Source organism: Ranitomeya variabilis, chromosome 6 (assembly GCF_051348905.1).
Source record: "Ranitomeya variabilis isolate aRanVar5 chromosome 6, aRanVar5.hap1, whole genome shotgun sequence".
Taxonomy (NCBI): domain Eukaryota; kingdom Metazoa; phylum Chordata; class Amphibia; order Anura; family Dendrobatidae; genus Ranitomeya; species Ranitomeya variabilis.
The window spans coordinates 508,864,003-508,881,969 of record NC_135237.1 but is presented as its reverse complement, the minus strand read 5'-3'; the positions used below and the strand labels follow the sequence as shown (position 1 = coordinate 508,881,969).

The window sequence follows — 17,967 nt, the reverse complement described above, 5'->3', positions numbered from 1 at the left end:
ATTATTCACATCATCCTTTAAATGGTTCTTTCCCCACTGGCTTATGATTAGACATTTCAGCTTGCATTACTAGGTGTGAATACATTTGTTTTCCAGAGACTATATAGCTACTGCACCATTTAGGATTTTGGGTTTCCTTGTCACATTTTAAGTCTTCTGTTGAGGAATTCTGTGGTTTACAGTTTGTGTTGTATAAAGTTAATGTGATGGCTATGTAGTACTTTTTTTATTTATGATTTTGGTTGGGCATTTGAGGTGCATCTCAAATTTTAACAAACTTAATTCTCAATAAACCACATTTTTGTATTCAGAAATATCTACTAGGTAGGCACCTTTAAGTTTGGCGCATCGTACGCCAATGACTTTTCGATCAAGAACGGAGTCAGATGCCAGCCATGATAAATCCTCGTTTGTATAGTAGTAGAAAGTTATACATCCACCCATAAGCGTAGCTACAGGGGGGGCAGAGGGTGCGAGTGCCTCGGGCCCGGAGCTACGCTACTGTAACTGTATTGGCATGCACAGCGCGCCGATGCAGTTACATTCTGCGACAGAGCAGGGAGAATCGGTCTCCCTGCTCTGGCGCCCGGCCGCTATGGGGCCCCTGAGCAGGCGGGGGGCCCCAGTGCCAGCAGTAGGCCCCCCTACCCGTCTCCACAAGGCCAGCTGTATCAGCATTTAGCAGATACAGCTGACCGCATTGATGAGGGAAGGAGCGTACAGCGCTCCTACCATCACCCCCGTCAGCGTCTGATGTCACCGACACTGACAGTGGGCACGGTGATGTCACCACCTGGCGCCCGCTGTCAGAAGATGAGCGGGTGCTCGGGGCACCGCTGGAACAAGGAGGAAGAGAGGTTTTTGTTTTTTGGGGGGTTTTCTTTTTAAGGGGGGCTACCTTATACTACAGGGTCTGCCTATGGGGGTACTGCCTTATACTACAGGACCTGCCTATGGGGGTGCTGCCTTATACTACAGGACCTGCCTATGGGAGCTGCCTTGTGCTATAGAATCTGCCTATGGGGAGTGCATTATACTGTATTGAGGACAATCTGGTGCATTATACTATATGGAGGCCATCATACAATGTGGGGGATTACAGTGAGGGGGCCATCATACAGTGCTGGAGCCATCAGTTTGGAGGCCACTAAGGGGTCAGTATACTGTGTATAGGGGAGCTGTACAGGGGGGAGACTCGGGACATTATTAAATGTAAAGTGGGCACTTAATGTTATAGGGGGAACTCAGGCTACTGTGACTATTAAAGGGGCACACAGGGCATTATTACTTTCTAGGAGGCAAAATTTGGGCTGTTTTCTAGGGCACTTGCACCCGGCATTACTATATTATAGAGGGGTGCTTTAGAATTTAGAGGGCACAGAGAATCACACAGCAGGTGCAGTAATAGGGACACATACGGCAGCAGCGGCTCAGTTTTTGGGGTATCAGCAGGATGAGGAGTTTGTGCAGGTTGGGAATAGATGGTGATGGGGCTGGAATGAGAAGTGAAATGTATCTTTGTTGTATTCCCTGCAGGTGAGTCGTTGCTGGAAGAAGTGGTCGTGTCGGTCTGGGCCAGATGGAAAAGACAGACGTCAGCGGTAAATCATTATCTGTAACTGGGCAGTGATCTCTTATATGTTCTGTAGGACTGGTATCCACCACTGACCATATGGCGGTAATATCTATGCTGGTCTTTATATAGAGATTATCTTCAGTAACAGCGCAGTCATCTGCTGAGGTTCTCCTCCACTATTAGGGCAGATCACCCAGTTGTAATCAAGGTTACCTGGTTAGGGGCCACTCAGAAGTTACGCCCCCCTGAACCAAAACCCTAGCTATGCCTCTGCATCCACCTTACCTACTGTTTTGTACAAAATTTGTGTAAAGTGGTTAAGTTCTTTACTGGCCTTTGACAAGAATCGATCATCAATGTGTGATCCTGCAAAACTGAAAACCTGGAAGAGTACCGTTTTCATCACAAGAGTTTTGGGTATAGGTGGGAGCAGTTTGATATCTGTTCAAGTTTTGCCACAAGGAAGGCTAGATTATCAGGAGGGCTTATGGTATGCACAAAGTCATCAAGATGTCGGCTGGTCTACCAAGATTTTCCTGGGCGAAACAGCTTTGGGAAAACTTTTTTCCTGAAGCGGAGTCACTGCCGATTTTGCGTCAGCCGTGTTATGAGCAAACAAGGAAATATGGCAGGAACCAAACTGAATTTATTATGATGCGTCACACCATACCTGGGCATACAGTATATCAACAGCCACTGAGCAGCCCATTAGCATGGCATCAATAGATGGCGACACATACCTGGAGACACAAGACCACCATTACATGATTAAGTGTATTAATATAAATTTTATAAGAATCAACTAAATAGGACTATACATAACTAAACTAAACATTTACCATTTGTTTAGCATTACATTATGTGTCTTTACTAGTGATGAGAGAGTATACTTATTGCTCGGGTTTTCCGGAGCACGCTTGGGTGACCTCTGAGTATGTGTTCGGAGATTTAGTTTTCATAGCAGCAGCCAGGGCCGGCCCGAACGTATAGGCGAACTAGGCGGCCGCCTAGGGAGCCGACCCTAAGGGGGCGCCAGAGAAAAAAAAAAAAAAAAAAAAAAAATATAGAAAAAATTATAAAAAATCTTTTCAAAAGGCAAAAGGTGTATGGAGCGGAGCCGTGTGTACGAGGTGTATGGAGCGGAGCGCGTGTGTACGGAGCACAGCCGCATGTGTAGGAGTAGCTATGTGTGGCCATTATACGGTATGGAGCACCATGTGTGGCCATTATACAGTATGGAGCACCATGTGTGGCCATTATACAGTATGGAGCACCATGTGTGGCCATTATACAGTATGGAGCACCATGTGTGGCCATTATACAGTATGGAGCACCATGTGTGGCCATTATACAGTATGGAGCACCATGTGTGGCCATTATACAGTATGGAGCACCATGTGTGGCCATATTTTTTGTTTATAATTATTCTTTATGAAACAGTGTGATCAGCAGTGCTAAATGGGTGTGGTTGGGACGTGGATATGGGTGTGGCTAGTTATGAATGGGTGTGGTCAGAGGCGTGGCCTAAAATTTGCCGCAGCGCGCTTTTGTGCCGCAAACTTTGTCCCTCTTTCCCATCTTCAAAAGTTGGGAGGCATGTTAAAAGTAGTAGGGACGCAACAAAATAGGTTTTGCCTAGGGCGCCGTAATCTCTCGGGCCAGCCCTGGCGGCAGCTGAATGATTTACAGCTACTAGCCAGCCTGAGTACATGTGGGGGTTGTCTGGTTGCTAGGGAATCCCCACATGTAATTAAGCCGGCTAATAGCTGTAAATCATTTAGGTGCCACGATGAAAACTAAATCTCCAAACACTAACAAATACTCGGAGGTCACCTGAGCGTGCTCTGGAAAACCCGAGCAACGAGTATATATTTTTTTAGTGCTCGGAGTTTTAGTTTTTATTGCTGCAGCTGAATGATTTACATCTGACAGCCAGCATAAGTACATGTGGGGATTCCCTAGCAACCAGGCAACCCCCACATGTACTTATGCTGGCTAACAGATGTAAATCATTCAGCTGCAGCAATAAAAACAAACTCCGAGCACTAAAAACCGTGTGCTCGAGAAATCTCGAGTAACGAGTATATTCGCTCATCACTAATCTTTACCCAAAAACGTAAAAGTCCCACATATTATACATGTAGAAAACTAGGCAAAGAATTATATTTCCATATAGAAACATTGCAGGTGAACACAGCAGGAAATTTTTGCGAACGTACCACTTCCGGATGTCAATCTGAAAAGCCTCGTTATTTACATTCCAAATGGTTAGAAATGGAATTTCAAAAGGTACAACCCTCTTCACCACTGCAGATAAATAGGATCTGTAAGTAGCATGGACATTTACACAACGGATAACCCAACAGCCCTATCAATGTAACAGTTTGGTACAATAAAAGCACAACATAAAATATCCTGCTCTACTGCAAGGTGGCAACCTAGTAATGACCTGGGATTCATTTAATTTATTTTTTTTTAAGCACAGATATGAATGTTACAAAAAATATAGGTAACCTCTCGACTCCTAAATGCTGTCAATTCTTCAGACCAGGGAGAAGCTGAACAGATTTCTTTGTAGCAGTGTGGGAAAAGATCCAGCAAAACTTGTAATTTAATTATTGAAATATTCCTTTGCTCATTTAGAATTTTTCCCCATCAAGGGAACAGTCCTAATCAGCGACTGTATATACAGATGTCTGTCGCTCACAAGTAACCGGCAGCCTGTTTACACTGCATTATTAGGAAATGACGCCGATTTATGGTTACCGGCTAGGCCAAGTAGGGTCCACTGACAATGTCACACCAACAAGGAAAGACCCCCACAAACATTAGAGTAATGTCAACTGAACCCACAGCTATTAAGTGCTTTGGCCTATATAGTCTAGTGTGTATGGGTGCCCACCGCAACCCTCTGATATCAAAGGATCCAGCATGTCCGGTATCAGGCTACTGATCCTATTGTTCCCAAGAAACAAAATTTACAGTACCAAAACGCCATAGATTGAATATATTCACACAAGTGTACTCCACTAATAGCATTAGTGATGAGAAAAATGTGCTCAGATAAGATGTTATCCGCCATGCTCATGTGCTAACCGAGCGTTTTCGACAGGCTCAAAAAAATATGTGCAAGTCCCCGCGGCTGCATGTCTCACAGCTGTTAGGCAATCCCGGCATGTGTTGACGCTGTCAGACAGCCACGGACATGCAATGCAGCCACAGGGACTCAAAACTTTTTTTTTTTTTTTTAGCATGCCGAAGTCACTCTTACCACACGAGCATGCTCAGATAACATCTTGTCCGAGCACGTTTGCTCTTCACTAATTAGCTTAAGTATTACACCAGCATTAGTCAATTATCATTCCTAAGGGATATTGGCAATAGCCCTAATAAGTATAATTCTTACCAACTGATTTGTGATTAATAGATTAGTATTGTATGATAAAATAAAGTGATGCACAGCGGTGATCTAGTATTATCAGCCAATGCAGACTATTCAGCGATTGATTTTTTAACAGTGGCATGACAATTTTGTCACTTTCAAGTTACTTTAGTGACCATTGTGGGTTTTTCTTACTTTAACAGAAGGTACCAAAAAATTTTCTACATGTGTGTACCCAGTGTACACCGGCAGAGCACGCTTCAGGTGCGCACTGACCGATCAGTAATCAATCTGTGCACTAGGCTGCCACTGTTTGTTATCGGCAAGTTCATCATCCTGTGTAAACAAAACAATCTTTTGGGCAAGCATAAGGATCAATTTGTTGCATCGGTTGATTAGCAGCCTATTTAGACTGAATGATTGGGAGAGGAGTAGTTAGTAAGGCGATTTTTATTAATGAGCAGAATGGCAGTATTTGGTTATGTGGAATGGTCAGTGTGACAGTATTATTGGTATATTGGTCTTGGTATAGTGGACAGAGATTACTTCTGCTAAATTAATAGCTGAGAAAACAAGTGAATTTCCATTAGAGACTATATACTTGTAAGTTTAACCCCTCCGTGTTGTGTTACATATTATACAGTGGTAGAAATCTTAAAGGGGGTGCTCCTCTGAAATAAAGTTACCTATCCACAGGATAAGTGATAACTTAATGATTGCTGGGGGTCTGACTGCTGGATCTGCACAGACTGACAAAATTGGGAACTTTTATCCCTATTCAACAGAATGCTCCATTTTACCGCTACCCTATTCATTCCCTACGTGGCGGCCGAATGCTACATAAGCATGGCACCCCAGTCCGATCCTGAGCAAAACGTTGAGACTAAGGCTTAGGCCATGTTCACACGGTCAGTATTTTACCTCAGTGTTTGTTCCATTCCTGCTTTTAGCTTACAATCAGTGGAAAAGTAATAGAAACACCACCATTTCTGTATTTATCACCCACTCCTGGTTTCAGCTTACAAATACACAGAGGTAAAATACTGAACGTGTGAACATGTCCTTAGACTCATTTTGGAAAGCTTTACTTTGTGATGCACTGTATATAGTAAATCTCACTATAATTATTAATAGTAATCTTCAATTTTAGCTACAAATGATTGCAAAACAAACCAAAGAACCTACCTGAGAAAATGCCATTAGGATCTTTGTGTGTAATGAACAAGCCGAAGAACTCCACAAGTTCTCTGGATAAACTTATCTTATATAACGCAGCCTGTGAGAAAGTACACAGCACAAATTAGACATTCATCTTATTTACATACAGGCCCACACTTAATTTTAGGAGGCGTTGGCGGCACAAAGATTAAGTGCAAATTATGCCACTCCATATTTGAACAGTTTTGCTCCTTAATGATAAAGCTGAGCGACGGAATTTGCGTTGAAGTTTGCAAGGTATGCCAACTTTAGATAAGAATCAGTGCTTAATGGTGCAAGTAAATGCAAAATTTGCAATATATAAACACACTTCTGTAGAATAAGATGGGCCTTTTCCCAGATTTTTCAGTTTGGTAGTAAAAATTGTTGTAATACATGTTGGAAAAAAAAAAATTGATAAATTTCGCATAAGCTTTCATAGTAAATGTCACAAATTGCACAGTTTTGGGTGAAAATTGTAATACTAAGAGTACTGTCACACATTGAAATTTCCATCGCTACGACGTTACGATTCGTGACGTTCTAGCGATATCGTTACGATATCGCTGTGTCTGACACGCTACTGCGATCAGACACCCTGCTGAGAATCGTACGTCGTAGCAGATCGTTTGGAACTTTCTTTCGTCGCTTGATCACCCGCTGACATCGCTGGATCGTTGTGTGTGACAGCGATCCAGCGATGTCTTCGCTTGTAACCAGGGTAAACATCGGGTAACTAAGCGCAGGGCCGCGCTTAGTAACCCGATGTTTACCCTGGTAACAAGCGTAAACGTAAAAAAACAAACAGTACATACTCACCCGTCGGTGTCCTTCAGGTCCCTTGCCGTCTGCTTCCTGCTCTGAGTGCCGGCCGGAAAGTGAGAGCAGATCACAGCGGTGCTGCGCTCTGCTCTCACTGTACGGCTGCACTCAGAGCAGGAAGCAGACGGCAAGGGACCTGAAGGACACCGACGGGTGAGTATGTACTGTTTGTTTTTTTACGTTTACGCTGGTAACCAGGGTAAACATCGGGTTACTAAGCGCGGCCCTGCGCTTAGTTACCCGATGTTTACCCTGGTTACCCGGGGACTTCGGCATCGCTCCAGCGCCGTGATTGCAACGTGTGACCGCAGTCTACGACGCTGGAGCGATGATTATACGACGCTGCGACGTCACGAATCGTGCCGTCGCAGCGATGAAAATTTCAATGTGTGACGGTACCCTAAGTGTCACCCACTACATCTAAAAATCACACCACAAAAGTGGTTAATACCAATACAATGGACCTCATACTATGCCTCTGTCCAGGGTTCACAAGGGCTATGTCTACACTCAATACCCTAGTGATTGGCATCATCATATTCACCAGCAGGTGAATTAAAACAACTGCGGAGGTCCTCGAAGCTACAAAAAAAAAAAAAAAAAAAAAATCTCGTGATTTTCATGACATTGCTCCTCTTCTCCCAGCTTACTCCAAGCTGTGTTCACCTGCTCAGGAGCACTGTGAAACTGAGGGAAGAGGTTGTCCTCTAATACCGTTAATATGAACTCAACGTTCCATCGCCGGGTATCACCCAAATCTCACCAGACCATCATCAAATAACTATCCAGTAAAGGAGATCCACGTATTTAATGAATCTCCAATTCCAAATTTGTAACCAACTTCAAGGACCCACCAACGCCTCCAAAAAATTAAGGGAACTCAATGTAACAAACCTGACTCACAAACTCATCCTACATTGCTCAAGAGAGGAAAATCACCATGTGGAGGAAACCATGTCTGAAGGATTGCCCTTCCCTTGGGCTTAGAAGGTAAATGCCAAAAATAAGTTTTCATAGCAATGGTATCATTTGAACATGGTAACGCCACTGATGATCACCACTGTGACCCAGAATTTCTTTATCATAGTGAGGGTGGGACTTTACTGTCAAGTGGTCGGAGGTCAAAGAGGGCCACTCAACCTCGGTCAGTTTTATTTGTTTTTTCCCCTGAGACCCCACCAATAACTTATTGTTGGCAGATATACAATAGATACAGACTTATTTGTGTGCAGGAGGAGTTTACACTTTTCTGACAGTAGATGGCGATGTTGTTATTGTTATATGCCTAGTTGAATATAATGCATATACTTGTTGTACTTTGGTTTCACACTCTCTCTGGTAAAAGGTCCTTCAGACTTCCTGTTCTGCTGTATTAAGCTGATGCATGTACCTCATGTTCTGTAAAGATAAAAGTTGAATTGCCCTATATAATCTACACTCAAGTTTCTTCTGCGACCAGACTATGCAACAGTTATTTCCTCCCTACCTCAGACCACTACCCCCTTGGATAACCTTTAGTCCCTCTCCCCACCCTCCATCTTCTCCCATATAGTCACTCCCTCCCTTTCAGCATCATGTCAACCTTCCCCCTAACACCTGCATGGAGGGTCATGCTGGAGACAAAAATGACATGTAAGGAATATGAAAAAATAATTACCTCTAGCACTCGTTCTGCAATGTCGGAAGTCTTGGATTCTACATTAACTAGTCTGTCATTTGGTAGGTAAACTTTGAGGATCACATCTGTAGGTGGCATCTGAAATGTATCCTTGAGAAAAAAAAAATGTATCACAAGTTTAGTATGACTGAAAAAGAAGCCATATTGACCAATATTTTGACAGGTGAAAATGCCAATTTCAATCACTATGCAGCCAAACCCCATCTCACACTTTGCACTTACGAGGTGGGGGTGGGAAGGGGGGTATTGACTTTTAGGATTGATGCTTCCTATAGGTGGCTATAGAGTTCTAGTCCTCTTCTTCTCTGAAGACAATTTGCATATTTCCCAGAGGAGCATTGCAGCTTAAGGGTATGTGCACACGTTGCGGATCTGGCCCTGTGGATCCGCACCAGTTTTCCATGCGGTGTACAGTACCATGTAAACCTATGGAAAACAAACACTGTGCACATGCTGCGGAAAATTTCGTGCAGAAACGCAGCGGTTTATTTTTTGCAGCATGTCAATTCTTTGTGTGGAAACGCAGTGTTTCTGAACCCATGACTATACATTGAGTAAGGCAAATCCGCACAACAAAAAAAAACGCAAGACAATCCGCAACAAGTCCGCATCAATTCCGCAACCATTTTGGCCTGCGTTTTCTGCCAAGAGTTGCAGATTCTGTGCGGAAAAATCCGCAGACAAATTCGCAACGTGTGCGCATACCCTAAAAGTCTCCTCACTTCAGCATGTCATTCTTGACATATTACTCTCCACAAGGAGAAGTGTTACCCCTTGGATGCCGAGCAGGATGCAGAAAACCCACAAATGTTATATGATGGAGGTTGCAAACTTCTAAATTACTAATGAACATCCACAAGGGAGGTGGATCCCTATTATAAAAGGGAGTAAGGCAATGGTCACAGAACAAGCGCACTTTCCATTCCCCCCCCCCCCCCTTAATTTCAGTGACAGGCAGTTTGACACAAATGATATGCATACTGTTAATATTGTTAAGGGGATTTTCCCCACAAACAAAAGTTTAATTTTAATCAATAGATCTTGAAATATTTTCCAGATTTGGATGTGATAGAGAAGAGGAAGCAAGAGTATACAGACAGGACAGCACGGGATCACATCAGATTCTGTGAGGTAAAATATTTCTCTGCCTGTAATTAAACAATTTTTTACGTCAAAGAAAAAAAACCATCAGTTGTGATCCCCATGCTGTCCTGTCTGAATAGAATACTCTTGCTTTCTCCCCTACCCAGGAGCTGTGGTATGATCAGACCATGTTCCTGTATGTCAGACACAGCCATTACACAGCAGTGGCACATTTATAAGATTCTCAGCACAGGAACATTTTATTTAACACATCCATTTGTGGAAATTATTCCAAGACCAATTGATTAAAGTGAACTTTTGTTCTTGGGAAAAGCCCTTTAACTAGGAGGCTATCAACTCAAAAAAAGGCAACCTCAGACTTTGATCTAGAGCAGGGGTGAACCTGCAGGCAGGAGAGGAGTGGCAGCAGCGGAAGAGAGAGTCAAGTACTAATGGTGTCCTGTGCTGACATCTCTGGATGCATCATCCATCAGAAGAATGGGGTCTTATCACCCATTTAGCATCCTAGAGAAGGAACATGTGAATTACAGGTGGCCTCTGTGTCTGCGGCTCTCTCCACTTTGGTTTATGGGAATTCTGAAATATTAGACCATAAAAAATACAAAAAACGTCATCTATTGTAGAGAGCTATGTGCATGCATGTCCTTCAGGATTCATTCACACAGTTTTATTTACAAGTGTTTATTAGAGGATTTCACTGCAAATCCGCATGAAACAAATACTTTAAATACTAGTGATCCGAGCTTCCTGTTTTCAGTATAACTAACAGGAAGCCCATATCACAAGTATTTAAAGTATTTGTCAGGCATGCATTTTTCTGCCAAGATTGTTGAGGGCCACAGAATGATATCACAGGTCTCACGTGTCCTCCGGGCAACAGGTTGTGCACCCGTTTTAGGTGGACTGACTGATGGGACGACAACTGCGGATGAACAAACTTTCACCCATCGGAGTCGTTTGAATGCCTGTTTGCACAAGCAGATAAAGGAAAACAGTGCTCATCCGAGTGATCTTTTCACGATACAGTAATCTCCCAGGCTGCCATAGTTCTCAGCAATGCAAGTCTCAGTTAAACAGGATGATACACCGTCCAGAACAAGGATCTATGATGCTGTGTAGAATAGCAGAAACGCGGGATGCAGTGACGAGCATGATGTAGAACAAGAGTAAAAGGGTTTATTACAAGGGATACTCCTCGCAGGGAGAGAGAGGGTTAAGAGGGGAGTAAAACTTGGAATAGTGTCAGGGTGAGAACAAACGGTTACGAAACAGGTAAACTTATCAGTCTGATGGTTTCCGGGCTGTGGAAGCTTGAAATCCTACTGTGGCGCCGTAAGTGATGTGTGAAGTCTCTGGCCTGTTCCTGAAGTTGATGCACCATCTCCTGATGGAACCAGTGTATCCTGGCTCCTCAAGGCGAGGTCCTAGGTTACAGGAATGATGTACGTGATGTGAAGCAGTCTGACACCGCCAGAAAGTGTCTCAGTCCAATGGTGGTGATGGGGATAGGGCTACCCGGCTCTAGGTTTCCCTGGTCAGATTTAGGCCGCGCACTCGCAGTAGTCAGCGGAACGATGCGGGTCAGACCCTCAGTCACAGGGGTGGGCGGGCACATGAATCTGTCACAGTGTGCGCAAGGGCTGAGGAGCTTCAGCGTGGCCTGGACTATCGCGTAGCCCCATGGAGAGCGAGTCAACCTTCTCCTGCTGCACGCTCTGTCTTCCCACCAAGTGTCCCGCGCCCTTTATGCCTGACACACCCCCTACAGTGGGGTCCAAAGGTCTGTCCGGGTCAGAAAGCTCCCCCCCCCCCCCAGCAACAATGGCGACAGCCCCGATGGTTCCGGAACCGTCACGAGAGAGGCATCACCGGCCCGGTCCATCTTCCTACAGCTGCATAAATGACTATTGCACCTGATGAACTAGCCGATTCACCAGAAGCCTGTTTACACAGCGAGATAATCTTAAACACAACCTTCACATTATGCTGCAGTGTGAATGTCCCTAAAAGCAACTAAAAAGTGGCATAAGCAGACTAAACAGTCTTCAAAATGAGAGATTTATCAAACAGCATGAACCACTAAGAATAAACTGTCTTTCAAAGCACCAGATTTCAAAGTAGACAGTATTAATAAATCTTCAGTGTTACCTCTTGGTTCCTCCACCTCATTTTTGGTTTTGACTTTTGTTCTTTTGGTAGAGAGAGTCAGCACAAAATGACTGTTCAAACCAAATAAGCGTTTTGTGCATGCTTGGCTTGACCAACCAATTCTGAGCTTCTCAGACTCTTGCAAACCCAGAGATGTCAATCATGTAACAAGAGGGTGGATACAGATGGGCATCTGGCACCAGCCTATTCCGCTTTCCCTCAGGAGGATTACCCGATTGTTGCATGATCATTCATCTACAGGCAATTTAGAGTGCATGACCACCTATGGCAAGTAAAAACAATGCTTCATAGCTCACCATCTGCAATTTCTGGACACCTGTGATGAAAACGTCACTGTTTGAAACAACAGGATCGGAAAAAACTGAAAAAAAAAAACACATTATAGAACAAGATTAATGCACTTAATATTAAATCCATGCTGATTGTGAGTGGTCAGTTTGGATTTCTCAGTTCATAGAAATTTGAAAACCAATTTAGGGTTATGGGTCTCATCCATGCAACAGAATAGGACCACCAGAGACCATCATAGAACAGAATGCAAAGTAAACGATAGGGCAAATATGGATTTTTGAAAGTAGTTCCACACTGAGCAGAATTCGGTGGGGGAAGCAAAATCCAAAGTTAGATGGATATTTGACACCCACAATAATTCACACAAACATTTTTCCATATAAAAGTTCATGTAGACCCCCTTTTTTTTAGATCACAAAATTTTACATTATGACTTGTTACTTTTACTCAATTTTACGCTTGGGAACAGTCAGCCGAAAAGTTATTTTTTTTTTTTAACATTGTTTAAGGCAACTACTGTTTATCCTAAATGCCAATCTCTTGTATGTTTTCCCAATGTATCACTTATATTTACATAAAAATAAAAAATTAAATAACTAAATCTAAATTTATAAAATAATGTATATTTAAAGAAAGAATGCCGTGACCAAGCACAATCTTTAAGTAGTTTGGAGGTTTTGGGGTTTTTTTTGGTTTTTTTTTTACAAATACATGGAATCTGAGAACCAAGTGACCTCACCTTCTTGCAAATACCGTTTCAGCAATACTCTCCTTTCTTCAGCCATTTTGCTTGTCATTGCCAGATAATATTTTGGGGGAAATGTTGGTATCTGGTATTTAAATATATCACGCATCTGTAATTTAAAGCCAAACACGTCTGTTATGTAGAAAATGTAAGTGAATACCATGAAAAATCTTACACAAGTTTGCAAGGAACCGTGTCACATTGGCCATTTGTTGGACCAAATTACTTACAACAGAACTTTATGCGTTGTAACGCTGTGCAGGTGATTGTACAATATAGTTTCCTAGATGTAGAATTTAGCATAGGAAATTAGAAAAAAAACAAAAAACCCTCTAATATTACTAAACACAGGGCTTGCACAAGACTACGAAATTGTTCTGAGCACTCAAACCCTTAAAAGGTTGGACTGGTACCTAAAACGTCCTTTCTAAATCTTTAATCTTCACTTTAACTACTTTTGTAATTAGCTTTATTACAAAATGCCCTACACTTCTCAAACAATGTCACAGGAAGTGCAGTAAAAAAAACACATAAGGAGGAGTCTCAAACAGGACATTACAGGAGGCTGGGGCTGCACTCACTTCCCTGCAGAGTCTATCGCCCTTGATGAAACAGGAAGTCAGCACAGGGCAAACCTGCAGTTACAAAAGTTTTTTTTTGCATCACCGATCCTGTTGAAGACTTCCTGGATGATAGACTGTGGGAGATGAGAGTGCAGCGCCAGCTCTCTGTTTCTATCTCTACCCCCATTGCTTTTAACTGTAGGGGGCAGAGATAGAAGCGATGCGTGACACCAGCACTGCCCCACAGCTTCTACCACTGCCCTTTAATTAATAGTCCCCAGGGTGTAGCATGGATGTCACTCACTGCTTACATCACCACCCTGATGTTGATTCATTTTGGGTTCCGGACCAACTCCAAGAATACTGTTTGAAATGGACACTGCTGTAAATCAATTCAGTCTTCGGTCACATCTTAACTACTTGAAGAGGTTAAAAAGAACCCGCCCGCTCTATACTTGAAAGAACAGAGTAAAAGACGACCGTAAGCATTTTCTTGTAGAAGCTTTACTTGGAAAAACTTGGCGGGTGTGTTTTGATAAGTTTTGCTTTCTTTAGTCCCCCCGCCCCGATTTTATTAACCCCTTCATGCCACAATTTTTTGTTATTGTTATTTTAAATGGGGCGATTTGAACTTTTTTTTTTTAATTAAAAATTTAGTTTTTGCATGCTTCAATAGTCTCCATGGGCGACTAGAAGCTGCAGTTGTCTGATCGCCTCTGCTACACAAAGGCGATGATCAGATCGCCTATGTGTAGCTGAAATGCTCACTTGCTGTGGAGCGCTGACCGCTGGGTGGCGCTCATAGCAATCCAGCAATGACAACCACAGGGGGTCTCCTGCAGACTCGACGGTCATGTGACACGGGTGCCGATAGGCAGGATTAGTGATGCGCTTCTGGCACGATCACATTAAGTGCCGTTGTAAGAAATTGACAGCGGCATTTAACAGGTTAACAGCCATTGGTGGATCGCGATTCAGGGTCACATGTCAGCTGTTCAAAACAGCAGATGTGTGCCTGGAAAGAAGTTAGCTCAGCGCCGGAGCCCGCATCAAAGGGAGACACACGACATGCACAGTACATGTATGGCGCATGTCGTACAGGGGTTAAAGTTTTTTCATTGTACAGTGACCACTATGGAGTGCATTCCATCAGGAGCAGCATCAAATAAGTGCCAAGCAATCCCTCCCACCTACAGCGATTTTGAAGATTTTCTGCAACCATTAGTCAAGTTAAATTACCTGAATTTTTTTTCACTGCGTTTTAGGTGCATTTCTATTTACATGCAGCTTTTGTCTCTTATTTGTGTTATATTTTAAACAAACCTGCTAGGTTTTTGATACCCGGTATTTGGCTTTGACAAAGTTTAATGGATACAGTCACGTTGATTACACAGCAGAAAATGCAATTTTTCTTTTACATGCACATTTTCTGCATCTAACTCAATTCTATGGGAAAAATCTGCACATTTAACTTTGCGTACTTAAAGGGAACCTGTCACCCCCCCAGGCGTTTGAAACTAAAAGAGCCACCTTGTGCAGCAGTAATGCTGCCTTCTGACAAGGTGGCTCTTTTAGTTCTGGGTGCTGTAACTGCAGAAATAATCCGTTTTGTAATTTGTCAGAAAATACCACTGCCTGTCCTGATACGCAGTCTCGGTGACTGCACCTGTGCGGCCGCCCTGCCTGTGAATCCCAGCCCCGCAGTGTCTTCGGATTTATTCACATTGCGGGGCTGGGATTCACAGGCAGGGCGGCCACACAGGCGCAGTCAGCTAGACTGCATATGAGGACAGGCAGCGCTCACTGCGCCTGCCCAAGGCAGGAGAAAAGAGCGCAGGGGCCAGATCACTTCAAAACAGTGCTGAGGAGGCGGCGCCAAGTAGACTTGAGTGACGGCTCTGTGGCGCCTGCAGCAGGGAGGGGGAAAGGCCTGCCTCCAGGACTGAAGAAAGGTATTTTCTGACAAATTACAAAACGGATTATTTCTGCAGTTACAACACCAATAACTAAAAGAGCCACCTTGTCAGAATGCAGAAAAGGTGGCTCTTTTAGTTTCAAACGCCTGGGGGGGGGGGGGTTGGAGGTGACAGGTTCCAGCAAGAAACCACTGGAGCACTACGCGGAGGAGGACATGACTTTGGGAGGGATGGACCTTTAACTCCTGCAGTTTCGTTTGTGTAAGAGGGTGGTGCTGTTATGGACAGTAACACGCTGCCACTTTAAGAGACAGCACCCCCTTGTCTGGTGTGATGGAATGTTCTGCTTCCCCTGCTATAGACTGTGAAGATAAACTGCCCTAGAAGTAGGGGAGGAGTTGAGCCTGAACGGTGTGTGTGAGCTGAAGCTGCTACAGAAAGAACTGTGTGCTGTTTGCGACAAGAAAGGTCCCACAGCCTGGGACGGAGTGTACTTGTGAAATTTGCAAGACTTTTCCGGGTACAGCAAAGGTGGCTGTTCTGTGCTAGTTTGTGAAGCCACGAAGATACTGAGAAAGGGACTTACAGTTTCCAGGAGCATCCCTAGGACCCAGAAGCAAGGAGAAGACCACGCTTCACAAAGCTGACAGAAAGTCGTGTGCACCACTGTATAGACTGCTGGGGGCCCCCCTGGGACTGGACCTGAGTCCCCAACATCACCGTGAGTCTGTTCCTGTTTGGTGCACCTGTTAGGGCCTAGTGTAGGCTTCAGTAGTCAGTACACGGGAGCCGTGTGGCCTGCTTAGTAAAGGCCAGGGAGGTTATATGTAGAGTAGCATCGTTATTTGTTTATTGTTTAAATTTGATTGTGAGACATATTTTGAGTCTGTAATAGTTGGAGCACCGTGCTATTTTACGGACAAGATAAAGGTTATAACTCTTGTAAAGTGTCTCTTGCCATTGCATACCCCTGTTTGCATCTTCCTCACCCACTTCATTCCTTGCCTCCCAATAAATCTACCCTTTGTTGTTTCCACCTCATCTTGTGTACAGTAGTCTTCCTGCACCGTGGTGGTCCCCCGGCCATCGCTTCAGTTGTATAGCGGTGTAGATTTTAAGCAAGAGTGATGTTGCTTTAAGATGAAGAAGCACAGTATGTCTGTGCCTGGTGTGTCACTGTGAGGAGGGTGTTTTATTAATTGCTCTGTTTCATTGGATCTCCTTTCTTTTAACCCCTTTCTGACATCTGACGTACTATCCCGTCGAGGTGGGGTGGGCCCGTATGACCACCGACGGGATAGTACGTCATACGCAATTGGCCGCGCTCACGGGGGAGCGCGGTTGATCGCGGCCGGGTGTCAGCTGCATATCGCAGCTGACATCCGGCACTATGTGCCAGGAGTGGTCACGGACCGCCCCCGGCACATTAACCCCCGGCACACCGCGATCAAACATGATCGCGGTGTACCGGCGGTATAGGGAAGCATCGCGCAGGGAGGGGGCTCCCTGCGGGCTTCCCTGAGACCCCCGCAGCAACGCGATGTGATCGCGTTGCTCCGAGGGTCTCCTACCTCCCTCCTCGCCGCAGGTCCCGGATCCAAGATGGCCGCGGCATCCGGGTCCTGCAGGGTGGGAGGTGGCTTACCGAGTGCCTGCTCAGAGCAGGCGCTGGTAAGCCTGCTGCACTCTAAGTGAGATCGGTGATCTGACAGAGTGCTGTGCACACTGTCAGATCACCGATCTGTAATGTCCCCCCCCCCCCCCCCCCCGGGACAAAGTAAAAAAAAATTTTTTCCACATGTATAAAAAAATAAATAAATTCCTAAATAAAGAAAAAAATATATATATATTATTCCCATAAATACATTTCTTTATCTAAATAAAAAAACCAAAACAATAAAAGTACACATTTAGTATCGCTGCGTCCGTAACGACCCAACCTATAAAACTGCCCCACTAGTTAACCCCTTCAGTAAACACCGTAAGAAGAAAAAAAAACGAGGCAAAAAACAACGCTTTATTACCATACCGCCGAACAAAAAGTGGAATAGCACGCGATCAAAAAGACAGATATAAATAACCATGGTACCGCTGAAAACGTCATCTTGTCCCGCAAAAAACGAGCCACCATACAGCATCATCAGCAAAAAAATAAAAAAAGTTATAGTCCTGAGAATAAAGCGATACCAAAATAATTATTTTTTCTATAAAATAGCTTTTATCGTATAAAAGCGCCAAAACATAAAAAAAATTATATAAATGACATATCGCTGTAATCGTACTGACCCGAAGAATAAAACTGCTTTATCAATTTTACCAAACGCGGAACGGTATAAACGCCTCCCCCAAAAGAAATTCATGGATAGCTGGTTTTTGATCATTCTGCCTCACAAAAATCGGAATAAAAAGCGATCAAAAAATGTCATGTGCCCGAAAACGTTACCAATAAAAACGTCAACTCATCCCGCAAAAAACAAGACCTCACATGACTATGTGGACCAAAATATGGAAAAATTATAGCTCT

General features: G+C 43.9%; 1 protein-coding gene across 2 annotated transcripts in view; it reads right to left on the bottom strand.

Moving 5' to 3' along the window:
- The window catches only part of SNX31 (sorting nexin 31), a 78,431-nt gene that overhangs the window by 41,737 nt on the left and 18,727 nt on the right, over positions 1–17,967 (bottom strand). For both annotated transcript variants that reach the window (XM_077270914.1, XM_077270913.1), the window contains exons 3-8: positions 12,959–13,073; positions 12,225–12,289; positions 8,635–8,745; positions 6,144–6,234; positions 3,796–3,883; positions 2,247–2,316 (exon numbers count right to left, since the gene is read on the bottom strand). In XM_077270914.1, coding sequence (XP_077127029.1) covers positions 2,247–2,316; positions 3,796–3,883; positions 6,144–6,234; positions 8,635–8,745; positions 12,225–12,289; positions 12,959–13,073 — 540 coding nt within the window. The remainder of the gene's footprint in view (positions 1–2,246; positions 2,317–3,795; positions 3,884–6,143; positions 6,235–8,634; positions 8,746–12,224; positions 12,290–12,958; positions 13,074–17,967) is intronic.